This window comes from Trichosurus vulpecula, chromosome 3, assembly GCF_011100635.1.
Source record: "Trichosurus vulpecula isolate mTriVul1 chromosome 3, mTriVul1.pri, whole genome shotgun sequence".
In the NCBI taxonomy this organism is placed as follows: Eukaryota; Metazoa; Chordata; class Mammalia; order Diprotodontia; family Phalangeridae; genus Trichosurus; species Trichosurus vulpecula.
In genome coordinates, this window is record NC_050575.1 from 126,306,245 (window position 1) to 126,333,633 (window position 27,389).

Consider the following 27,389-nt stretch of genomic DNA (forward strand, 5'->3'; position numbering starts at 1 on the left):
TTAGAACAGTCACAACTCAACATGTCTGTATTACTCAAATTTATGATCTCCATGAATGCTTAACTATGATACAAGAAAAGGACTTTTCTTAATTGAATAGGTTGTAAATACAGTAAGATAAGAGAGTTGACAAAGTGTCAATTGAAATTACAACCCAGGATCTCTGTGTTTAATTTACCATTCACATGCCATAGCATAGTATATATTTATTTTCTATTCATATTTTAAACATATAAATGTGGCACTGTTGTTTCTCCTAAAAGAGATTAAGTTCCTTGAGGACAGGGATTATTCCATTTGTCTTTTTGCTACCATCACCTACCATGATCCAGCATATATTGTAAACTTAATGTTATTGAAAATTTGATGACTGTTGGATGCATCCACTGGAGGAGAGGGAAGAAAGATAGGAAAAACAGGGTATAAGCAGAGGAGTCGGCTTGGTAAGAAGAACCACATTTCCAGAGACTAGACTGAAAGAGAGTGAGGAATGTCAGAAGGTTTTAAGATGAAAGTAGGAAAGAAGATGGACCTCATACCAATGGGCTGCACTTCCTCAATAAAGTATGAAGCAAGGATCTCTGAAGAGATAGTGAAGGGAGAGGTAGTGTGGAGGCTTGAAGGGGGAGGACAATCTTAAGAACGATCTAGGTGGAAAGTGATAGAGAATCAATTAAAGAAGAGAAAGGGGAGATTGCCTTGTTGCCCCAAGTAGATATGTTTTTTTAAACAAAACCTTTAATTTCATCAAGATAGGGAGTTCTTAATGACTCACTTCCTCTACAAAGGAAACTTCCCAATAATTTAGTCTTAAAAGCTGGCTTCCATTGGGAGAAGAGAGAGACAGAGATAGAGAGAGAGAGAGAGACAGAGAGAGACAGAAAGAGACAGAAAGAGACAGAGAGAGACAGAGAGAGACAGAGAGAGAGACACACAGAGACAGAGACACACAGAGAGAGATTGAGCCAGCAATTGAGAGAGAGATTGAGAGAGTGAGAGTGAGATATTGAGGAATACAGAGAGATTCAAGTGCTTCCCCTCACTTAGCTCATCTTCCCCTCCACTGAAAAACCTCTTTCCCCCTTTATTTATTTATGATAATTTACCCCACTCTTCCTCCCCCTTCCTCCTTTTTTCCAGTGCATGCTTCTTTCCATTCCCTAATTTTATTTTTTTTGAGATAATCATTGCATCATAATCAACCTACACCCATGCCCACTGTCTATGTATACTCTTTATAACTGCCCCAATGATAATTATGATAACAATAATAAAGTTCTTAGAAGTTACAAGAATCATCTTCCCATGTAGGAATGTCAACAGTTTAACCTTGTTGAATCCTTTATGGTTTCTCTCTCCCATTTACCTTTTTATGGTTCACTTGAATCTTGTATTTGAAAGTCAAATTTTCTATTCTGCTCTGGTCTTTTCATCAGGAATGCTTGAAGTCCTCTATTTCATTGAATATCCATTTTTCCTCTGAAGGATTACACCCAGTTTTGCTGGGTAGGTAATTCTTGGTTGTAATCCTGGCTCCTTTGCCCTCCAGAATATCACATTCCAAGCTCTCAATTCTTTTAATGTAGAAGCTGTTAAATTTTGTGTTATATCCTGATTGTGGCTCCACAATATTTTAATTGTTTCTTTCTGGCTGCTTACAATATTTTTTCTTTAACCGGGGAGCTCTGCAATTGGGCTATAATATTCCTGGGAGTTTTTCATGTTGAGACCTCTTTCAGGAAGTTACAAGTAGATTCTTTCAATTTCTATTTCACCCTTTGGTTGCAGGATATCAGGGAAGGTTTTCTTGATAATTTCTTGAAATATGATATCTAGGCTTTTTTGATTAGAGAAATGCAAATCAAAACAACTCTCAGGTAACATATCTCTCCTGTCAGATTGGATAAAATGTCAAAACTGGAAAATGATAAATGCTGGAAAAAATGTGAGAAAATTGGAACACTACTGCATTGTTGGTGGAGTTGTGAACTGACTCAGTCCTTCTGGAGAACAATTTGGAACTATGCCCAAAGGACTATAAAAATGTGCATATCTTTTCACCCAGCAATACCACTTCTAGAGCTGTATCCCAAAGAAATCATTCAAGAGTGAGAAGGATATGTATGTAGAACAATATTTATAGCATCTCTTTTTGTGGTAGCAAAGAATTGGAAATCAAGGGGATGCTCATCAACTGGGGAATGGCTAAATAAATTGTGGTTAAATGTAATGAAATGCTGTTATGCTATAAGAAATGAAGAACAGCAGAACCTGGAGAGTCTTATATGATCTGATGATGAGTGAAGGGAACAGAACCAGGAGAACATTGTACGCAACCACAAACACATTGCTTTTGTGATGACTAACTTTGATAGACTTGGCTCTTCTCAAAAATGCAAAGTTCTAAAACAACTCCAAAAGACTCAAGATGGAAAAGGCTATGCACATCCAGAAAAAGAATTATGGAATCTGGATGCAGATTGAAGCAGACTATTTGCTCTCTCCTTTTTTTCTTTGTCATTGAATTTTATTTTTGGTTTCGTTATATCTTCCTCATTTCATTGTTTATAATTCTTCTTTACAACTTGATTATTGGGAAAATAAGTCTAATATGAAGGTATATGGAGAACCAATATGAAATCCCATGGGATCTTGGTGTGGGGAGGGGAGAGGAGAGGGAGGGGGAAAAAATTTGGAACTCAAAAACTTGTGGAACTCAGTAAACTAAACTAAAATAAGTGATTAATTGAAGAAGAAAAAAGTTACTATTATTAAACAAGTAATGCTTCTTTTGCTTTCTTTTTTAAGTTATGGCTGCATATCACATTTCAAATCTTTGGGAAGAGCTGAAGTGCCCCATCTGCCTAGATTTCTTAACATGTGCCACATCTATAGAATGTGGTCACAATTTCTGTGCAAGATGTATCCATGAATTAATTCTAAAGACTTCAAAGCCGAGATTTCGATGTCCTAAGTGCAACACAAAATGTAAGAAGACTCTCCGGCCTAGTCGACAACTGGAGACAGTGGCACAATCCTTCAGACTGCTCACCACTCACATGATGAGGAGCTGGAAGCTGAGAGATGTCATCAAGAGACAATTCCTTGGTAAGTGTAGTGACCCGTGTGGCACTGATTACTTCATTATCTAGGACTACTAACCCATGAAACTTCCTAGGCCATTCCAGAGAACGAAATGTTATTTCTAGATATATCTTCTGGACCCCTCCCAGAATATTATTCTGCTTTTGTATTGAGATTCCCTATGGACAAGAGACATGTTCTTCATGAACTTCTGAGCTTTCCTATCCAGGTCAAGTAAACCACCATTTATTAAGCAATTTTTATGGGTCAGGCACTATGTTAAACACTAGGGATACAAAGAAAGACTAAAATAGTCCTTATTCTCAAGGAGCTCATAGTTAATAAAGGAGACAACATGCAAAGGGCATTTACAAAGTAGACACATAGAAGATAAATGGGAGATAATCAACCAAGTGAATGCACTGGGGAGATGAGAAAAGGATTATTAAAGGTGAGACTCAAGGGGAATCAGAAAAGCCAGGAGGAAGAAATGAGATGAGGATGGAGAGAATTTCAGGCATGGGAAACAGCTAATTAAAATGGTTAGAGCTGGGGCAGCTAGGTGACACAGTGAGTAGAGCACTGTCCCTGGAGTCAGGAGGACCTGAGTGCAGATCTGACCCAGACACTTGACACACTTACTAGCCATGTGATGTTGGGCAACTCACTTAACCCCAATTGCCCTGCCTTTCCCCCTACAAAATAAAAAAAATTTTAAAAGACACATTAAGAAAAAAGAAAATGGTTGGAGTTGGGAGATAGAGTGCCTTGTGTAAGGAACTTCAAGGAGGCCAGTGTCACTAGATGACTGACTGCATAGGAGTGAAAGGACACCAACCTCGATGAAGATCCAGTAAAAGAGACTAAAGAATGGACCGACAGGAAGAAAAGCCAGGATAACGTAACAAAAACATTAGAAATTGCACAGGAGAAGAGAGTAATCAGCAGCATGAAAGGACAGAGGGGTCAGAAATGATAGGAGAAGTTGTCTTTAATGGGTAACTTTGGAAAGAGTAGCACCAGTGGAATGAGATTAGAAGCCACATCACAGCATTAAGAGGAGAGGAAGAATAAAGAAAGTGACGGTACTAATTGTAGCCAGACTTCACATGAATTCAGGCATGATCTAGCAGAGAAAGAAGATAAGGATTTTTTAAGTATCGAGGAGGAACAGACATATGTTTGTAGGAATAAGGGAACAAGGCAATAGAGAGGAAGAAATTGGAAATTAGTAAAAAATGTATGGAATTATAGGGGAAGGGGGGTGGATGTGAAGAAGGAGATGGGATGGAATGGATTCTTTTTTTTCTTATGAGGGAATGGAGTTTTCTTTGTACTGAAAACCCAGATTCCCTTGTCAGAGATGGGGCTATGCATGTAAAGGTTGTTATAGGGGAGGGTAAAGATAAGATTAAATACAGCCCTAACTAAAGTATGTTATCTTGGGATGGAAAACTCCAGTCGATTTTATGTTATCTTTGGTCGGAATAATCCAGTGGATTTTGAGTGCCATAGAGTGTCTAAAAATTAAAGCAACTGGCCAAAACACTAGATGAGAAAGGTGCCTGGGTCTTTCAGATTGCCCAATGTGATGGGAAGTCTGAAACGTAGAGAAGCAAACTTCATTTCTTAACCTCTCTTTAGTGGGGGGAGGGATGTCTCTTTTAGAATAGTCCCAAACTCCTAACACACACACACACCTCCAGCTCCAATTCTTTGGTTTCTAGAATCCTGAAAGTGCTATCAAAAGTGAAGGCAATGGTTGTCTATGGAGAATGCTGGCAGTAGTAAGACAGGAAATTTGCATCCTAAGGCATTATTATGATGCCTAACCTCAATGAGGCTGTCATTAACTAACAGAAAGAACCCTTTATGAAGATAAAGCCTGAATGCCCTAAAACATTAGATAAAGCTCCAGATGTCATGGAATCTAATGAAATTCTTGTGGTAGAATATGGACCTACCTCCATCTACTTGATGGACCTCTGAGCCTTCCGTAACACTTTACGTTTATAGTGACCTTCCTAAGCAGTGGTGTGCATAGACAATGACACCCAAGTCCCCTAAAGCTACATGAGATATTGGGTTTCTTCTACTAAGTGCCTTGCCAGTATTCTCTTTTTATTGACCCCTCATGGGGACTTTTACATACTAACTCCATAGAACTGTTTATTTCTCTGTTTCTCTAGTGGAAATCAGCCTGGATCCTGAAACTGCCTATTCTGGAATCATCTTGTCCAAAGATAAGAAAACAATGAGAGGAAGAAATAGATGGAAAATGTTGTTTGTTACTGTGGAGAAACCTGGTCTATGTGGTGCTGTTCTAGCAACTCAGAGTTTCACGTCTGGGAGACATTATTGGGAGGTGACAGTGGGAAACAGTTCTGCTTGGGATGTTGGTCTTTGTAAGGACTCTGTAAAAAAGATTGGAGAGATTTCACCATCTTCTTATAGTGGATATTGGCTTTTGAGCCTAAGACAAAAGAAATATGTTGTTTGCACTGTGCCTAGGTTGAGCATTCCCTCAACAAAGAAGATCTACAAAGTGGGGATCTTTTTGGATTATGAGGCAGGAGAAATAGTGTTTTATGATGTAGACAGTAGATGCCACATCTATACATTCACCAGCTCCTTTTTAGAGCCTCTCTGGCCTCTATTTTCCATTGGTGCCTCCTCCAAGAAGGAAAATACTCTAACTATTGACCCAGTATCATATGAGGCTGCAGAAACCCCACTACATGCATGACCATGACCATGACATTTGCTTTGGAGATTTCCTCCAGAAGGAAACCCAGTCCCTGACCCCAATGTTAGGATCATTTTTCTTGTATTGTGTTTTACTTCATTTTCAGGGCAAGGACTAATTTGTCTTATTCTGAAATATTCAGACAATGTACTGCACAGTAGGCAGAGATCAGCATAAGATATATTCATGGTTCACTGATGACTTAAACTATGTGATGGAGTCATATTTTGGTGTACAAAAGGAGAAAATTGATTTGAAAAACACCTGGAAAAGACATATATGAACAAATGCACAGTGAAGTAAGCAGAACCAAAAAACAAACCCAAAGCAATTTATACCATAACATCAATATTATAACATGAACAAATTTGCATATTTTAGTAAACTTATTGGAAATCTCAAGTAGAATCAGAGGAACAATTTGTACAATAACAGCAACACTTTAAAAAATAACCAACTTGGAAAACTGTAAAAATTATGATCTGTCAATGGACAATAGAAACAAGGATTGCCTCTTAACCTCCATTGCCCTCAGTTTCCTCACATGTTAAAAAAAAGAGGTTGAATGAGATTGCCTCTGAGATGCGCTTTAGTTTTATGTCTATGTCTCTGACAAAAGCCATCCCAATCTCGAGTAGCAAAGTCATTCATCAATCACTGACACCATGCTCTGAACTGAACTCTTAGTCCTGAAATTCCAGATGTGAGTTGCCTTGGCAACACCCATTCTTCTTTATGTTTGTGTCTCCTCTATCCTCACACACTCTCTGTATTTGTAGGAAAGTACACTGCAGTTTGGGGTGGGCATGACTAGGGAATGATTGGTTATTATTTTTCTTGCCATCCATTTGAGTGATTGCATTTGCTAAGAACTGAGTCTGTTGTCTGAATGTTTTTGGGAAGCATATTGGTGGGGGTTCAAAGAGCATACCTCTTTGGGGTGACTCAGAGAACCTGGAAAATAGTACTAATTCTTCTAGGGATTCTACCTGCCACGGTATGAGGAATTGGGACAAAGAGCTTTAGAAAGAATGTTGCACTCATATTGTTCCTTATTTCTATTATGTTTGCTCTGGATCACCTCCCCAATTTTCTCATCTGGAAAATGGCAATTGGACTACGTGAATTATTTTACCTCTACATCTAGGTTTCTATGACCTCCTGTTTCTTTGATTTCTTTTTATTCCCCATTCCATATGGCTCTCGTTTTGATAATTGTATCCTTTATGACATTTGGCATATTTGTCATTGTTTTGAGGTGGTTCAGAGGAGCCATGATAGGTCATGAAAATCCACTTTGACACCTTACTAGAAACCCTAGCGAAAAAATCCTTTTTTTCAGAACAGAATTTCAATCATTGGGAATCACAATGTATACTCAAACAATATTGTAGTGAGGGAAACCAATAAAAATAATTTTCTCTTACACAGCTTTGGTTCTCTTTCATTTTGGAAGATTTTACTAAGCATAGGCCGTAAGACTTGGGGCTGGAAGGGACTTTAGATCAGTAAGTCCAACACTTTATAGTACATATGGGGAACCTTTGTTTCCTAATTTTTTTCAAATAAATAGTAGATGACCTCCTTAAGTAAAGACTTTCTGGTTTTTGGTAATCCAATAAAAGGCTTGCAGTTCAATGCCAATAATATTTAATGTGAGACTTGGAAAAACTTTAAAAACAAAAAAATCCCTTGTTTTTCCTATTTTCCTATGCTTTGTTTATGTCCTGGGGGGCTAAAAGATGGGGTTCTTATTTATAAAATCCCAAAGCTGAAGAGATCACAGAGTTCATGTCACTAACCCACCTCTCCCATTTTACAAATAAGGAAACTGATGCCTGAAAAGGAAGGTCAATAATCAATTCACAGTCTCACAGTGACTTGAAGGTTTTATTGATGAATTTTTAAGATATCTCTCAGTTCTTTGGGATCTCCCCTCATATAGAATGCTCCTAAATAAAAGCTAGAAAAAAATGCTAATTATTCATCTAGAGCAACAAATGTTCAAGAATATCAGGGGAATGCATGTAAGAAATAGTAAGGAGGTACTAGCATTACTTGATCTCACACTACACTACAAAGTTGTAATTGTGAAAATAATTTGATACTGGATAGGGAAGAAAGAGGTTGATTAAGGTTATAGATTGGGTACACAATATATGGAAAGAATTTAGCAGAGTAACTCAATGTTTAATAAATCCAAACACCCCATCTATGGGAGCAAGAACTCACTATTTAACAAATATTGTTGGGAACTTTAGAAAAATTAAATTTGCTAGATCTCTGGTGATTATTGAATGGTAATAGAAAAAATGATATACTACTCAGTTGTGCAAGACACCTTCGTAAAAACTGGTCATGTATTGGAGCATGAAGATAGCCGAAAGTGTAGAAAAGCAGAAATATATCATATTCCTGATAATATATATTATCAGTGATATATACATATGTATTATATATCACTTACTGATTACAATCTGATATAATGGTATTCAATAAAGGGCTTTTAAAGAATTAAAAAATACTTGGACATAGACCGCAATTACATACTGTACACCAAGATAAGGTCAAAATGGGTTAATGATTTAAACATAAAGAGTTATATAAGTAAATTAGGGGAGCATGGAAAAATTTAACTATGATATCTATAGATAAGAAAAGAGTTTAGGGCCAATAAGAGATAGAGAGGATCACAAGAAGTAAAATTGATAATGTTAATTACATGAAATAAAAAGGTTTTGCACAAACAAAACTAATACAGACAAAATTAAAAGGAAAACAAGAAACTGGGGAAATTTTGTTATAGCAACTTTCTCAGATAAAGGACACATTTCTCAAATATATAGAGAACTGAGCCATTGTAAAAATACAAGGAATTTCTTAACTGCTAAATAGTGAAAGGATACGAACAGGCCATTTTCAGAAGAAATCAAAGCCATCAATAGTCACATAAAAAGTCTCTAAATCACTATTGATTAGAGAAATACGAAGTAAAATAATTCTAATACCACCTATCACTAACATAACAGTAAAGGAAAATTACAAATGTCAGTGCTGATGGGGAAAAATAGGGACACTGATGTAATCTTTGTGGAATTGGAAACTGGTCCCATTCTGGAGAAAAATTTGGAACTATACCCAAAGGGATAAAACACTGTGCATACCCTTTGACTCAGCAATACCACTATTAGGTCCATATCTTCAAGAGATAAAAGAAAAGGCAGGGGGGAGGGGGAAGGACCTATTTGTATAAAAGTAGATATAGTAGCTCTTTTTGTTTCAGCAAAGACTTAAAAGTTGAGGGGATATCCATCAATTGGGGAATGGCTAAACAAGTTGTGGTATGTGCTTGTGATGGAATATTATTGTGCTCCAAAAATTAATGAAGGGACAGGTTCAGGAAAACCTGGGATAGTGATTGGTTCAAAATGATAAGGTTACTGAGGTCAGTGAGCAATGATTAGTCTTGGACTAATCTCACTGGAACTATTTCTGAGAATGTACCTCAAGCCCTAACTAACCATGACATTAAACATCTATAGAAGGTGTATTGGCCTCACACATAGCAAACCTACTAGCCATCCACTCAAGCAGCCAACCACCTGGGACCACAGCCCTGAGCTTCACTACTCAAGTGAAATTTCCAAATGGAGCCCTGATTAGAAAGGAAGCAGGAAGCTAAGAAAAAAATTTTACAGGAAGTCTCTCTGATAAAGGCCTCATTCCTCAAACATATGGAGAACTGAGTCAAATTTAAAAGAAGTTGTCATTTCCCAAATGATTAATGCTCAAAGGATATGAAGAGGCAGTTTTCAGAAGAAGAAAGCAAAGCTATCTATAGCCATATTAAAAAAAATACTCTAAATCACAATTGATTAGAGAAATGCAAATTAAAACAACTCTGAGGTACCACCTCACACCTATCATGTTGGCTAATGTGACAGAAAAAAAATGACAACTGTTGGAGGGGATATGGAAAAATTGGGACACCAATGCACTGTTGGTAGAGTTGTGAACTGATCCAACCATTCTGGAGAACAATTTGAAACTATGCCCATAGGGCTATAAAACTGTACATACCCTTTGACAGAGCAATACCACTCCTAGGTCTGTATCCCAAAGAGACTATTTTGGAGAGAAAAAGAGAGTGAGAGAGAGAGAGAGAGAGACAAGCTTTCACCAAATAAGGGTTTTTGTTGGAAGTAACTTCAAAGATAACTTTATCCAACTTTTGTTGTTTTCGTTTGGTCATTTCAGTCATGTCTAACTTCATGACCCCATTTGGGGTTTTCTTGGCAAAGATACTGGAGTGATTTGCCATTTTCTTCTCCAGCTCATTTGACAGATGAGGAAACTGAGGCAAACAGATTTAAAGTACTTGTCCAGAGTCACGCAGCTAATAAGAGTCTGAGGACAGATTCGAACTTGGGAAGATGAGTCTTCCTGATTCCAGGTTCAGCTCTCTATCCACTGCGCCACCTAGCTGCCTAATGTACCTTTACCTTATCATGAGTCTTTTCTACAAGATTACTGACAAGTAGCCACATAGCCTCCACTTGAAAACTTCCAGTAAGACAAAGAGGGACACAGATCAGGTAGTTATTAAGCATCTACTATGTTCTAGGCAAGTATCATCTTGTTTCATTTCCACAACAATCCTGCAATGTTAAGTGCTATTATTATCCTGATTTTACAGTTCAAGAAACTGAAACAAACAGAGTTGAAATGACTTGCCCAGGATCACCCAGTAAGTGTCTGAGGCCGCATTTGAATTTGCCTTGGTCTTCCTGACTCCAGACCCAGCGTTCTCTCCACTACACCAGATAGCTGCCTCTGCCTTCTAAGGATGGCCATTTTACTTTGGGTCAGCTCTGATGATTAGAAGATGTCTCCTTAAATCAAGCCTAAATCTGTTTCTCTTCAACTTCCACCCACTGCTCTTCATTCTTCCCTCAGGGGCCAAACAGACCTTGCCTAGTCACTCCTCCACTCGACAGCCCATCAAATACTTAGATGTAGCTCTGGTAAATATTTTTATCCCTGCATTCAAACAATCATAGTTCTTAATCCTTATATGGCATAACCCCCATGTTCATGGGTGCATGCTCACAACTCCATACAATAACCTGTAGGCAAGCCTGTGGAATTTATAGAATGTGAAAGCCATTGTGTAATTATGAGAAACATTTGTGCATATGAATCTTTGAAGATTAGATATGTGCACCAGTAGAAATATGAAAATAGAAAATGTGTGTGCAGATATAGGCAAACAAAACATGCATGATCCAGGGATGTGTGAATGGATAAAAAAGATTTGAAATAAAATATGTACACATAGGGAATCATATGTGGATAAGACATGTATGCCAATAAAATCTATGTGTATAGAGAAAACACGTGTATGGAAAGGAGGGGCGAGATGATAGAATGTGTGTGGACAGAAGGTGCACATAGAGAGAATAGGTATGACGACTGAATACATGGAGATGAAAAGTGTCTGGAGACAGAGAAGATTTGCTGATAGAATGTACATTTACAGGAGACATTGCGCAGAAGAAAATGTTCTGGACTTGGAGTCAAAGGACTGCAGTTCAAAACCTAGATCTCCCACTTACAAATCATGTGACCCTGAGCAAGTCACTTAAACATCTCTGGGCTTCATTTTCCTCATCTTTAAAAAGAAGGTGGACGAAATGGCCTCTAAGGTCATTTACATCTCTAACTCTATGAGTTCTATAGCATGTATACGCAGAAAGGGAAATGGTTTCATTCAGCTCCACAACAGGAGAAGTTTTTTTTTTTACTCACATCTAAATTACATTCTTGTTCTCTCTCTCCTTCATCTTTCCCCCTCATTTTCTCTATCTCTCTCCCACCTGTTTTTCTCTTTCACACACACAGACATACATCCAGTTGCACACAAACATGTGGAACAATTCACACATATGTATAGCCCTCTCCCAAGATAGAAACACATACATGCCAACAGAATCATGCACACTTGTGTGAGCATACTCCCCCATCCCCAGCCCCTACCTGCCTCTAATTTCCTTCCTAAGGGTAAGAGTCTCTGGAGTCTAATTTTGCCCTTGGCTCTCGGACAGGAACTTGGTGACACCATAGGGATGTCATATTCTCCTACGGCAGCCAGAGCCAATTCCCCAGAACTCAGCATGGACAGGCCCTTCTTGCCTCTAACCATAAGCAAATTCCCTTCCCAGCTGCCCTACCCCCAGCACTTCACCCAAGAGGAGGCTGTTTCTGAAGAATTCTGACTACTTTCTACTCAATGACCTCCAACCCTCACTCCTCAGAGATGCAAGGCTGACTCAATAGTGGATTTTGCCCTACAGGTTCTGGGACTTCCTTTTATATCAGACAATTGCCCAAGGCCAACCCCAGAAGGGTAAGAAGTGAGAGGGTCTCTGAGACGACAGTTCAACTAGTCTAATCTCTGTTCTTCCCTTCCCTTCTGCTCCTTCTTACTTCTGCATTTGAGATACTGACATAGAGTGGAGTAGGCCTACAATGCCCTGGAAAACTGTAATTCTCACCACCACTTTACCCCCAAAATGCTCTGTGACTTCAGACAACCCACTCCATCCCCTAGACCTCAGTTTCCTCACCTGTAAAATGAAGAAGTTGGACTACATTATTGCCAAGGTCTCTCTCACTTGTAAATACTTCTTTTCTTTACCTCTCCATCTTTTCTTGCCTCCTTTTCTTCTCTCCCTCCTCCTCCCACCCCCACCAATGATGAAATGCCAAGGACACTTCACAGGAGACTCCTATTTTCCCCATTGGTCACTTAGGTTCATCTTGACCAGTCCCAATTTCTTCACCTGTAAGATGGCAATATTTGTACTACCTACCTCACAGGATTGTTGGGAGAATCCCAGTGAGAAGATGCATGTAAAGTGCTTTGTGTACCTTAAAGGGTGATCAGATAGGTGCTAGTAGCAGTAGCAGTATTGCAAGCAAAAATAGATCATGCATGGGAATAAAGTATGTGCATGGATAGAATGTGTGTGTGCAATAAGAATACAATAGAACCTAGGCAAATAGGACATATGTGTACAGAGAAGTCAGGGTGCAAATAGATCCCTCAAATGTGATATGTTCTCCTTTACCTCTTTATTCTCTTGTTTTGTTCCTTAGGGGTGATTCACATCAGACTCAACCAGAAAGGTAAGAAACTACTTAACCAGAGTGAGGAGTCTCTCATGCAATGTATCTGTAGGTCAGCCAATTATGGATATGTGAAACCATTGCATAGTCCCGGGCAATCCCAGTCCATGTCTTTCTCTTGACTGGGTGCATGAGATTGTTGGTTTCTCCCCCAGTCTCATCCTACTATTTACTTTCTCTCTCAGCCTTCTTGGACCCTGAGGAAATCCCCTTTTTCTTGGCTGATTTTCCACGGGGGGAGGGGAGAAACCACAGTTCTTGGACCAAACCATTCTGTAGGCAGTCTCAGACATGACTCTCTGACCCCTGTGCCCTGGTGGGTCTGTCCTCTAAATGTCCATTCTATCTCTCAATTGAACCTTCTTAAGTTCAGTGATTCATTTCTGTGCCTTCACTTCCCTACCTCTGATTTCTCTCTTATTCTGTTTCCAGCCTGCCCCTGGGTATTTCCAGAGCCCCTTCCTTGACAAAAAATACAGATTATAGGTCAGAGTTGCGAACATTCTAGTCTAACCTTTCCCCCATTTTACAGAGGAAGAAGAGGGAAAGAGACTTGCCCAAGGTCATATAAATTAGTGGCAGAGCCAGAAACTGAACTCAGATCTCCTGACTTCTATGCTAATTTTTCTACCACATCAACTTGTTTTTTCAACATAGCACACGTCTAATGTAGATATAGATACAGATACAGGTATAGACATATATATGGAAAGAGACCTTCCTTCTTTTCTCTTTCATACCCTTCTCCATCAGTATATTTCCTTCTTTCTCTTTCTTTTCCCCCTCTCCTTCTTTCTCTTCTCCTTCTCTTTTATTCACCTCCCCCTTTTCCTCTTTCCTATCTCTTTCCTCTTCATTTTTCTCTCCTTCCCTCTTCCTGCCTCTTCTTCCCTCCTCCTGCCTCTTCTTCCCCATCCCTCTCATTTTTTCTCTCTTCCTTTATCTCTCCTCTCTCTCCCTCTTTCTCTCCTCTCTTACACCTCCCCTTTCTTCTTTTCCTCTTCTTATCTACTTTCTTCATTTTCTCTCTTCTTCTAATATTTTAATCTGTGAAACAGAGGTGCTTGATTAGGTGGACTCTTCCAGCTGGTGCTACAAGCCCTAGCTCAGACACTTTCTTACTGGCTATGTCAAGTCTGGCAAGTCACTTGAATCCTCAGTTTCTTCATCTGTAAAATAGGAATACTAGGAATTGCACACTAAAATACTAGTAATCCCTCTCACAGAGATTATAAAGTACTCTTTATACCTTTTGTAATGGTTTACATTATTGAAAAGTGAGCTTATTTATCTCTTTCTGCCTTTCCTGCTCACTTTTCCTTTTCCTCTCTTCTTCAACTCTTTTTCTCCCTCTCCTTGTCTCTCCACTATCTGCTGCATCTTTCCCTCTCCTATGCCCTCTGTCTCCATTTCTGTCCCCCTTTCTCCTTCTCTCTCTCTTCCATCTCCCTCTTTTTCTCTCCCTTTTCCTTCTTTCCTTCCACTTCATGTCTTCCTGTCCCTCTCTCTCAACTCCTTTCTCCGTAGTCAACTTTTACTTTCCTCCTCTCCCTTTCTACTTTTCCTATTCTCTCTTTTCCTTCCTTTTACCTTATCCCTTTCTCATGTATCCCAACTTCCTTTCTTCCCCCTTTCTTTTCCTTCCTCCTTTCACATGCTCTCTTCTCTTCTCCTTCCCCTTTCACCTCTTTCTTCCTCCGCCTCATTGCCTTTTCCTCTCTTCCCCTCCTTTCCTCTCTCTTCCTCTCTCCCTTTTCTTGTCACTTTCTCCCTTTCCCTCATCTATACCCCTATATAGGAAATGATGATGCCTCTAATTTGTCTTTCCTGAGATAGTATCACACTATCACCTGAGGCCTCGCAGAAAAATTCTGAAATCCATCTGTGAACATATGGCATCCACACCTAGACATCCAGGTGAGTGTTGAGTTTTAATGTCTGGTACAGCTAGGTCATCACTTCTCCCATGCAGCTCCCATAGGGCATGCTGGGAATCTCCTTTCAATAACAACTGTACATCATTGGGTAAAATCCCCCTAAGGTGGATAGTATTTGTGATGTTATATACTTACACAAAGATATTCTTGGAGATGAGGTTTTATCTTAGAGTTAGGTATCATAAGACAAAGAGTGCTTGATTTGGAGGCAGGGAGACCTGAGTTTGAATCCTGTCTCAGAAACACACTTGCCATGTAACCCTGGGAAAGTCACTTAACTTCTTCCAGCTTCATTTTCAATTGTAAAGTGGGGATAGCTACTGTATATATATACACACACATATATACATATATATGTATCTGTGTATATGTATATGCATACATATATACTTATACATGTAAAGTGCTTTCCAAACCTTAAAGTACTAATATTAATTATTCTTATTATTATCTGCTCAAATGTACATGAGGGTAGATTTCAGAAAATCACCAAATCTCAAAGTCAGAGGGAACCTCAGAGTTCATCTAATAGTCTAACCCCTACCTAAAGCATAAATCTCCTCTACAGCATCCCTGACAAGTAAGGGTTGCTCATTCAGTCTCTGACCTAAAATCTCCATTTGCAGGGAGCTTACGATCTCCTCAAGCACACCATTCCATTGTTGCACTGATATAATTTCTTTCCAAAATGAAAATTCACATTTTCTAAGTAATGAAAGAATAGATAAAAGAGATCTCTGAGCCACTGTCAATGATCTTTGAAAAAATCATGAAAATGGAATAAGACTTTAGGACTAGAAAGGAGTATAAAAATGTCTTGATTTTCAAAAAAGGAAAGAATGGAGAGTCTACAAGCAATAGAATACTATGTTTAGAGAAAATCTAGAATGTAATATTAAAGGAATGGCTTGTGAATGTCTATAATGGGAAGCAGTGATTACTAAGAGCCATTATGGCTTCATCAAGAACAGGTTCTGACAGTGTAACCAGGCTGGTGAGAGATAATGGGGACTAGTACATAGAGGGTTAGCCTCAGAGCTAGGAAGACTTGTTTTTAAGTCTTGCTTCTTATATGCATTCCCTGTGTTAAAATAGACAAGTCATCTAACCTCTCAAGGTATCAGGAAACTCTCTGAGATTAGTCTACAACTTACTGACTAGTTGCTGATCTGCATTGGTGAAGGAAGTTCCAACAGTAAGAGATCCCTACACCAGGAAAATCACAGGTATGGACCAAAACAACAACTGGACTAGTAGGTTAAGGGAAGGTTACAGACTAGACAGACTAGACTTCAATTTTGCCACACCATTTAATCCTCTCTCTCTCTCTCTCTCTCTCTCTCTCTCACTCTCCCTCTCTCCCTCTCTCCCTCTCTCTCTCTCTCTCTCTCTCTCTCTCTCTCTCTCTCTCTCTCTCTCTCTCTCTCTCTCTCTCTCTTGCTCAGTTTCCCAAGACACATAGGATATTGGATTTAGAGCTGAAAGGGACATCAAAAGTCATCTAATCCAATTCCCTAATTTTACGAGTTAAAAAACTTGGGCCTAAACAGGCTAAGTGACTTGCCAGTAGTCACAGGTAAGAAGAAAAAAAAGAGTCAGGACTTGAACCCAGGCTCTCTGTCTTTGAATCCTGATTTAGAATCCAAAATCTTTTCATCATGCCATGTTGCTTAGGATTACTAGAGTACTCCACAAGTATCTAGCCTTGGTCATGTACTGTTTAATATTTTTACCAATGCCTTACTTAGATAAAGGAATGAATAACATACTTATCAAATTTACAGATAACATGAAGCTGGGAGAGATAGTTAACGTATTGGATAACAGAGGTGGGATCCAAAAATGGTCTTGACAACACGAAGTCAATATATAACATCTAAGATGATACCTAGAGATAAATGTAAACTCTTATATTTGGGTTCAAGAACTCTTCACAAGTACAGTATGGTGAAGGCAAAACCAGACAACAGCTCATCCTTTTTTTAGATGGGGCTTTAAGTGGACTGCAAGCTCAGTAGGAGCTAACATTTTGAAATGGTGGTAAACTGGTCCAACCTCTACTTCAATATAGTGAATTTCTCTGCTCTATATCCAAGTGGTCTTCCAGCCTTTACTTAACATTTTCTATGACATGGAGCTCACTGACTCTAAGGATGCTTATTTTTTTTAGATTGCTAGTAAGAAGAACCTACCTTCCTTTCATGAATTCAAGTCACCTGGCCAACCTAATGTACTCAAAGAACTGGATGAGCCTTAGTCAATGATCTTTGAAAGATAGTAGAGGAAAGGAGAGGTACTACAGAAAGACAAATGTCCAGATTTTCGAAAAGAAAATGACAATACAATATGTAGGTTAGTAAGTTTAGCTTTGATTCCTAACAAAATTCTAGATTGTATTATCAGGCAGTTGGTGAACATCTAAAAATGAAGTAGTAGTCACAAATTGACACCATTTGTTCAATGAGGACACATCATACTAGACCAACTTCATCTTATTTTATAAGGGTATTAAACTGGTTGATCAGGAAAATGCTGTAAACATGGTTTATCTGGGTCTTTAGCAAAGAATTTGACAAAGTCTCTCATACTACAGTGTCCCGAAAGTAATGAAAATGAAAAAGAAATAATAGCTCAGGGTATGTATACAGATAGATAAATGACACGTTCAAAGAAAATAAGTAGAAATTTAAATTCTAAGAAAATTACAAGACTAATTAAAATGAGAGGTTGAAAATGGTAGAAAATTAGGCATGGAAATAAGAGACGTGAAACACTTTTGAAAGAAATTAATGAAGACATGGGCAACATGGGGAATACAATTTTAAAATTCCAAACTTCACAGAAGCAATGAACAGCAGACTTATGGTGGAAAAATTAAATTACATACAATAGATACCAGCTGGATATATAGGTTTTTTAAAATAAATTATACAAATACCTGAAAAATGAATTATCCAAATTCCTAAAAAAATTTTAAACTACAGACTTAAACGAAAAACCAAAAAGACTATGACACTCTAACTATAAACAATCCAGAGAACTTAGAAAAATGAAAGAATCTGAACACTATATTTCAGAAAATCAATGATAAAATTTTCCTAAATTGGTGAAAACAACCATCAAAATGAACCACTAGATGCTTATATGGAAGGGCCCAAAATTTAGTGTGTATAAGAATAAGATAGTTAAATTCCCTCAGATACAAAGATAAGGACAAAATACTATTGGTATGAGAAGTCAATAAAGAACTCATTTCCCAAGCAAATATAATTAAGATCAGAGTGTACTTTTGAAGGAGAACAAGAGAAACTCGAAACCATAATACAACATTTGTAAAGTTAAGGAGCATGGGCCATCAACTCAGCATGTCTTATTAAAATAAGAGGTGAGGATTTAAAAAGCAAACTAAAAGTATAGAGAGAGTTATTCCCTGCAAAGAAGGCTTTGAAAAATAAATAAGCTTTCCAACCAAAATAACAACAGTTTTTACAAACAAGATAAAAGTTGCTGTCGTAATATGAGAACTAGAAGGGCATTGGAGAGGGACAAAAGAGGGGGAGAAAAGGGATAAGAGGAAAGCATAGCATAAAGCTCCTATCTTTTATAAAGGGGAATTCCAAGTTAAGATGTAGTGCCCAAAACCGAAGACAATACTCCAGATGTGATCTGGCTACAGCAGAGCACTGTGGAAGTATCACCTCCCTAATCCCAGATAGCATGCCTCCCATAATATACCGTAAGTTCATATTAGCTTTTTTTTTTTTGCTACTATATCACACCATTGATTTATGGAACTTGCAGTCCCCCAAGATTCTGACTTTTTCTTTCACATTTGTCTCTATTGAATTTCATCTTATTAGATTCAGTCCAGTATTCTAGCTTGTTGATTTTTAAAAATTTTTGTCATCCAGTGTCTTAGCTATCTAACTCTCCTAGCTTTGTGCCAAAGCATATTTGCTAACTATGTCATCTTCATCTTTTTCCAAATCATTGATAAAATGTGAAATGGCCCAGGGCCATTCAAATATCCCTGAGAGAGGGACTCCAATAGAGAATATCTTCCAAGTTGAAATAAAACTGTTAATAACAACCCTTGGGTCCAGTCATTCCACAAGTGTTAAATCCACCTCCATGTATTATCGTCAAGCCCCAAGATGTCAAATTTGCTGCCAGCTGCAGTTGCCAAACCAGATTAAAATGTAATTCAGAAACAAAGATAATGTTAATTTGTAGTTTTCTAAGTCAATATACAACCCACAGGGATGTTTCATTTTGACACCACTGGTCTAGCTCACCTATTTCCATCTGCAGCACCTCTCCCATTCTTCAGGATGTTTACAAGATCATTGAAAGTGGTTCAGTCGTCAGTCAGGTGTACTAGTTATTGTATCACCCTGTTAATTTAGTTCATTGGACCTGCTGTTCTGGGAAGTATGAATAGGAATCACTGATCTATAGCTGGAAGGGATCTCAGAGACCATCTAGTCCAAATCTCTTCATTTTGCATGGAGGGACATTGCAACCCGAAGAGGTCAAGTGACTTCCTGAAATTCATACCAGTGATAAGCACTACAGGTAAGATTTTACTCCAGTTCCTCTGAGTCTAGAGTCAGCACATTTCCTCTTGTACCATGATGCCTCTACTGTCATCCAAGTCTCTTTTGGCAAAGAACATAGAGCCCAAGTACTTATTAAGCATCTTTGCCTTCTCTCTGACCTCTATAATTGTTCCATTTGCCTCAAGCTGCTATCCTGGTTTTTGTGATGTTCCTCCCTCCCCTCAAAGTTTTTAATAACCATGTTTTGGTAGTCTTTAGATTTCCACGCTGGTCTCAGTTCATGCTAGGCTTCAACAATTCTGAAAATATTCTTATGAACGTACCAGCCTCTTTTATTCATTCTCCACACTTGCTCTTGTTTTCACTTTCCTTTTTGTAAATCTATTTTAATTGATAAATTTCACATTAGTCTCTTTAAGCAACTTACCTTTTCTTTCATACTGGAATTGTTTCTTTTTGTTTCTTATGGAAGCACTCTGGCCTTTTTATATACTTGAAGCAGCTAAAGCACTGGAACTCAAGTTCAAAAGACCCAAGTTCAAATCCGGCCTCAGGCTACCTAAGTGACTCTGCAAAAGTCACTTAAGCTCTGTCTGCCCCAATTTCCTCATCTGTAAAATTGTAATAATAATTGTACCTACCTTCCAGAGTTGTTGTGAGGACAAAATGATCTATTTTAAAGTGCTTTGCCATCCTTAAAGAGCTATATAAATGTTATCTATTATTATTTCAAAAATATGGTGGCCAGAACTAAACAGAGCAGTCCAGATAAAGTTTGATCAGGGCAGAGAACAGTCAGATTTATGCCCTTACACACACACACACACACACACACACACACACCCCTCACTCTGGATACATGATGAATGCAATTTTGCATGACAACATTTTTGACTGTCATCTCATTCCATCCACTGATATGGTACTTTTAGTCCCCTAAAAATTCCAGATGTTTTTCACAAGAACTAATGACTAGGGATACCTCCCCAATCCGATAGTTGCAGTTGTTCCAGTCCTTTCAATCCTGTCCAATTCCTCATCATGCCATTTGGGGTTTTCTTGCCAAAAATGCTGTAGCAGTTTGCCATTTCCTTCTCCAGTTCATTTTACAGATTAGATAACTGAGGCAGAGTTAAATGACTTGCCCAGGGTTACACAACTAATGTGTCTGAGACCAGATTTGAACTCACAAATATGAGACTTCTTCATTTCAGGCCTGGTACTCCATCCATGGTGCCACCTAGCTGCCCCCAATCTACTATTATATAATCATACCTGTGATAAGCACTACAGGTAAGATTTTACTCCAGTTCCTCTGAGTCTAGAGTCAGCACATTTCCTCTTGTACCATGATGCCTCTACTGTAATACAAGTCTCCTTTGGCAAAGAACATAGAGCCCAAGTACTTATTAAGCATCTTTGCCTTCTCTCTGACCTCTATAATTGTTCCATTGGCCTCAAGCTCCTATCCTGGTTTTTGTGATGTTCCTCCCTCCCCCCAAAGTTTTTAATAACCATGTTTAACCCAATAACAGAACTTTAAATTGTCCCTATGTATTTCATCTTACTTGATTCTTCCTTCTCAAAAAATTCGAGTGCCCAGGGATTTTATGGAAGCTCCCTCAGATTTTTATTATTTGAGAACTTGGCAAATTTGCCTTCTACTGCTTCATTGATAAAAATGTTGATGAATACCTTTAATGACCACTATTTGAGTGCATTCAACCAGTTTCAAATCTACCTAATTGCACCATCATCTAGACCCCATCTCCCTAACTTGTTCATAAAAAGAGGAAGAGTGAGAAAATTTGTCAAATACCTTGCTAAAATCTTAGCATATTGCATCTACAATATTCTCCTATCTAGTTAGCCTATCAAAAAAGGAAATGTGATTACTCTACCAGGAACTGGTTTTGATGTCGCTGTGCTGACGGAATGATCAGATTTTTTCATACCTAAACTCTCACAGACTCTGACTTTAATATGCTCTACAATTTTTCCAAGGATGCAAGTAAATTCTTTGGCTCTTTGTTGAGAATTGAGGTTCTGTAGCACCCCTCCTTTATGATTTTAAAAAAATTATCGACAACGATTCATCAGTCACACTTACCTGTTCTTTCTAGACCCTAGTATGTAGCTGATATGAGATTAGAGAGAGAGAGAGACTTAAACTCACTGAGGGCAGCTAAACGTCCTTTTGCCATAACTTTATTCGTTGTTTTCCACTCCCTACTAATCATTTCTTTTGTACTTGTAAATCCAAAGAGTCTCTCTTTGTAGGAGAAAACTGAAACAAAATGAGAGTTGACGTTATTCAATCTTTTAATCATCAACCGTTGTCATCATCCCGTCCATGTCAGGGAAAAGTCCTATTCCTTCTTTGATATTCCTCTTATTCCCAAAATGGCTTTTAAAAATCCTTTTTGTTGTACTTAGCATTCATCATCTCCATCAGTCTAGTATGGGCTTTAGCACACCTGGAATTATTCTAGGACTATAATTCTGTATTAATCCTTGGTCATTTACCTGTTTCTCTCTTCTATAAATAGGGATATAAATAGAAACTAGGCTTATTGTTTCATTAGTACAAGGACCTCCCAGGGAGAAAACTCCCTCTATCAATTTAGGTCTGCAACTTAGAGTCTTAGGAAGTTGTCTAGAGCAGAGGTAGCAAACAGGCAGCCCCTGGGATGCATTACTGCCCTCACCCCTATCGAGTCCAAGCTGAACCAAACCAAAATGGAATTGGAAAATGTTTAGCAAAATAAGTAAAAATACAATAGAAAATAGATAACATTGGTAAATAACTTTCTAAGTCATACATACCCCAAGGGGATGTTTGTGTGCAGTTTAATGGCCCCCATTTATTTAAGCATGGCACTACTGAGCTAGAGCATTGGGAAGGTAAGTGATCCTTCCAAGGTCATATAGCCAGTATGTGTCAAACCTAAGGCTTAAATCCAGGTCTTCCTAGTTCTAAGGCCAGTTATTTCCTGTACAAACACATTGGTCCCTGGACCATCATTCTCTTCATCAGAATCACTTTGTATTTTTGATTTTGGAACTTCATTCTCAAGGGTTTTCATTCCTTCTTGGGCCAAATTTCCCTTAAAAATATTAGACAGTTGGATCCCACTTATCTATTCTTTCTCTGAAATTTTTGAACTTGCTGAAACCTCCCCCAATATCTAGGAGGTACGTGAGACCTTGTTCCTTCTGGATAATGACTTCTATTAAAATAGTTCATATTACAAACGTATTTAATCACAGATATGGACCAAAAAATTTAAAAGATTACATTAATTTTTGGATAGTCGCATCATACAATGTTGACTCATGTTGACCTTCATCAAAAAGCCCAGCCTTTCTTCACATAATTACCCAACCACAATGCCCCTCACCCACATGTGTGTAGTTTATTTTTTTTAACTTAGTGAAAGACTTGTTTGCCTATGACATTTTATCATGCGAGATTTGGGCCTATTTTTTTCCTGACTCTCAAGCTCTTTGGGGATTCAGGTTCTGTTATTTTCCAATGTGTTGACTAATTTTCCAAACTTTGTGTTATTCACAACTTGATAAACAAACTATCTGTGCCTTTTTTAAAGTCACTGATAAAAAATGTGGAACAGAACTTCACCAAGAAAATATCTCTCAACTTGGTTAAGTCCCTCCAGGTTAAAATCAATTCTTTAGTGGCTTTTCTTGGGGTCTGATTATTCGACTAATTTTGAATGCTCCTACCATAGAGCCCAGATCACTTTATATTATCCACAAAGATGTTGTGAGAAACATTGTCAAATGTTTTCCCAAAATTCAAATATCCCAAATCTAGTGAATGTAAGCATACTAGAGGCTACTAGGATGTGTAGTGAATAAAATGCTAGACACAGAGTTAGGAAGACCCTGACTTGAAAATCTTCCCTCAGACACTTCCTAGTTGTGCAACCTTGGGCAAGTCACTCCACCCCTTAGTCCTTTTTCCTTTAACTGTAAAATGAGGAGAATAAATAACACCTGCCTCAAAGGGCTGTTGTAAAGATCAAATGAGATAACATGTGCAAATATTTTGCATTATAAAAATTTTAGCTGTTATTATTATTTCTGACAGAATTCTCCTTATCTGTCACTTTAGTGACTGTCAAGAGAGGAGAATTAATCTAACCTACCTACTCTTAAGGAAACCCACTGTGGTTCTTTTGAGTGATCACTTCTTCCCTAACTGCTTACAAACCAATTCTTTAATAAGACATTTCGAGAACTTTACCAACAATGAAAGTCAAGAGTGTTCTAACACCCTATGTTATAAATAAGTTCTGATGTTCATCAAGCTCTGACATTCTCTCTTCTAACACTCTTATGTTCTGAGTTCCCTTCCAAGTTTAACATTCTATTTTATAACATCCCTTCCAGCTCTAACCTTCTTTGTTCTAAGGTATCTTCCCTCTCTAACATTCTGTGTTTTAAAATTGTTTCAGGGCTAACATTCTGTGAATCTTCTATTTCTCTCCTCCTCAGGATTCAATGTTTCAGGAGCTGGACTATAACACTAATTAATTTCATTTGTCATTGGTTTATCAGGTTTCTATATCACAGTATAGCTTTGTTCAACAAGCCCGAGGCGACCAACTGCTTTTCAGATTTTTCAGAGATGGGTGCAATTTCATAGGATCCAGAATCCTTCTGTATCTGCTGTCAGTTGCTTGAAATTCCCCCAATATGAATGCATTCTTTTGGACTTTAAGACCTTGGCATTATGCATGTTATCTTTAACACTGGCTTTATTAGCCACTAAGTAGCTGTGTAACATTGGGGAAGTCACCTAAGCCTCTCAGAGCCAAAGTTTCTTCATCTGTAAAATGAGTTCTAATGTGCCTTCCAGCTCTAACAATGTCTCAATGTTTAAAAGACTTTGCCTACTTTGTGTCACGTGATGGTCAAAACAACACTCTGAAATATGCAGAACTGTTATTTTATAGACAGAACCTGGGCTCAGAGATATCAAGTGACTTTCCCAATATCACACAGCTCATACATTAACAAGAAACCTAGAGTCCCAACTCTTAGTCTAGTGCTTTCTCCATTCTACCAACTGACCTGTCAAAATGCAAAGATGTCTCTTGTCATTGCCTCTGTTTTTATGGAATGGAATGAACTGCTTATTGAAAAAGAACATGTCTTGGAGTCAGAAGACCTGAGTTTGAGTTTTGATCCCTGCCTTTACCAGATGTGTGACCTTAAACAAATCACTGTATCTATCTGATCCTCGATTTTCTAATCTCTAAAGTGCAGAGAATTCTATTTCTGTTACCTGACTTAGACCTGTTTTGAGAAAAGTGCTATGTAAACCTTCAAATATAGGGTGTCCCAAGAGTTTTAGTGCAGTTTAAGTTCTAATAAGCTTTTATTAAGTTTCATCCATTTAAATTAGGTTAAACTTATCAAAACTTAATCTGCACTAAAACTTTTGAGACAGCTTGTACTATAAAAATGAGAGCTAACCTTAGATCATTCTTCTTATTGTTAAAATAATTATTTTACTATTATATCATTATTATAATTAATATATTAAACCTTCTGTGAAAATTCCAGATACCTTAGAGGAAAAGAATGATAATAGCAGCTGGGGCAGTGGTAGCACCTCTGGATTTATCCTCTTGGGACTGTCCTCAAACCCTCAGTTACAGAAGCCACTCTTCATCATATTCCTCAGCATGTACCTAGTTACCCTCCTTGGAAATTTGCTTATCATTCTAGCCATCCGCTCAGACTCAAGGCTTCATACCCCAATGTATTTCTTCCTAAGCATCTTGTCTTTCACTGATATCTGCTTCACCACTGACTTTCTTCCCAAGATGCTGGTGAATTTCCTGTCAGAGACAAAGGCCATCTCCTACATAGGCTGTCTAGTGCAGATGTACTTCTTCATGGCCTTTGGAAACACAGATAGTTATCTTCTAGCGTCCATGGCTATTGACCGCTTGGTAGCCATCTGTAATCCCTTACACTATGCCATGCTCATGAGTCACAGGCGTTGTGTCATTTTGGCAGTGGCTTCCTGTGTGATCTCACATCTCCACGCTCTCCTACGTGTGCTTCTCATGTCCCGTCTGTCTTTCTGCGCCTCCCACGTCATCAAACACTTCTTCTGTGACACCCAGCCAGTGCTGAAGCTTTCTTGTTCTGACACCTCTTCTAGTCAGGTTGTGGTCATGACAGAGACATTGGCTGTTATTGTGACCCCCTTCTTATGCATAATCTTCTCCTATCTTCGGATCATTGTTGCCATCCTCAAAGTCCCCTCGGCATCAGGAAAATGGAAGACTTTCTCCACTTGTGGCTCCCACCTCACCATTGTGGTACTCTTTTATGGAAGTGCTATCTATGTCTATTTCCGGCCCCTGTCCAGCTACTCTGTGGTCAAAGATCGAGTGGCCACAGTCATGTACACAGTGGTCACCCCTATGTTGAATCCCTTTATCTATAGCCTTAGGAACAAAGACATGAAACAGGGCCTGGGAAAGTTGAGGGATAGAATCAAGTTTTAGAAATCATAGACTCATGGCAGCAGAGACTCCCAAAATGCTAGAAGTAGAGGGACATTTAGAACATAAGAATGCTAGAGTGAGAAGGAAACTTAGAATAGAAAATATTGTAATGTGGAACACAGAGTGTAACAACTGAAAGAGATCTTAGAGATCATCTAAGATCAATTGTCTCATTTTACAGATGAGGGAGTTGAAGCTTAGAGGAAGAAGGTGACTTTTGATTATCACAGAACTAGTTATTGTTTTATGGTGGAAAAAGCAGTAGTACACCAAGGAGGGTTAAGACTAAGAAAGAGTTCCATGAATTTGAGGAAAGTGTGCGTGATGGGTAAATACCAAAGACAAACTGCCAAATTCACAAATGTGCCAAAGGTCAGCTCTAATTTCATCAATTCATTTACTCCACATACATTAGTTAGTACTTGTTTCTTGCAAGGCGCTCAGCTAAGAAAAACCATAACCAAGGGTAGGACAACCGGGGCTTTGTCCCATGGCACTAAAATTTAAATAGTTTTGATAGCATTTATCCTCCATCACATAGTTAGCAGGAATAATTAGTTAAAATAGGAAGCTACAAAATGACACTTTTCTTCCCCATCCTTGTAAACTCTGGCCTGGTCCCACCCTGATCACTTCACTAAGCCCCACGGGCCAATGCTGGAGGCAGCATGACATACTGAGTAGAGAGCTGTCCTTTAAGATAGGACAAACTTATTAAAGGCTGGCCACTGACACATACTGGCTGTGTGACCTGTGGGCAGCTCATTTAATTCCTCAGTGCACTAAGCAATCCTTTAACACTGTAAATTGCCGAGAAAGAGATGACCCACATTGATAGAGGGAGTTTCCTCATCTGGGAGTTCACTATACAAATGAAATCATAGGTCTAGTTCTTACACCTTTCCCATTATGCTACTTTCTCTGGCTATGTCTTGTAGTGCTCAGTTGGCTTCAGAATTTTCTGTTTCAGCTCTAGAGCACAGTGTTCCCTGTCAGGACCATGATCCTCTCTTCCCCTTAAGCTATTCTATGAGGAGAGGGTCTAGACCATATAAGGTGTGTATGGTAATCTAGGGAAAATCCTACATCTGCTATGAAGATGATTGTCTGACTCAAAGAAATCAAAGTTGTCACCCTGGCAGTTCTCCAAACCTCTCAAAAGACAAAGTCCTTTTTAGTATGAGGCAAATTACCCATAATACCAAGAAGAGAAGACCCTACAAAAGATGAGAGCCTTCTCATCAAATAGGTACTCTTCTTCAGGAAACTGTTAGCACAACTTGCTCCCCTCAAAAAGCTCACTATTGTGTCTTTTGATTACATTTGT

General features: G+C 38.5%; 1 protein-coding gene across 1 annotated transcript; it reads left to right on the forward strand.

The window, feature by feature from the left end:
* The first annotated feature begins 2,810 nt into the window (after nucleotides 1–2,810).
* Nucleotides 2,811–26,062, forward strand: LOC118842209 (olfactory receptor 1L4-like). The gene is made up of 4 exons (XM_036749811.1): nucleotides 2,811–3,108; nucleotides 10,787–10,854; nucleotides 19,414–19,439; nucleotides 25,153–26,062. The coding sequence occupies exons 1-4, from the start codon at nucleotides 2,811–2,813 to the stop codon at nucleotides 26,060–26,062; spliced, it is 1,302 nt and encodes a 433-aa protein (XP_036605706.1).
* The last annotated feature ends 1,327 nt before the right edge of the window (nucleotides 26,063–27,389 follow it).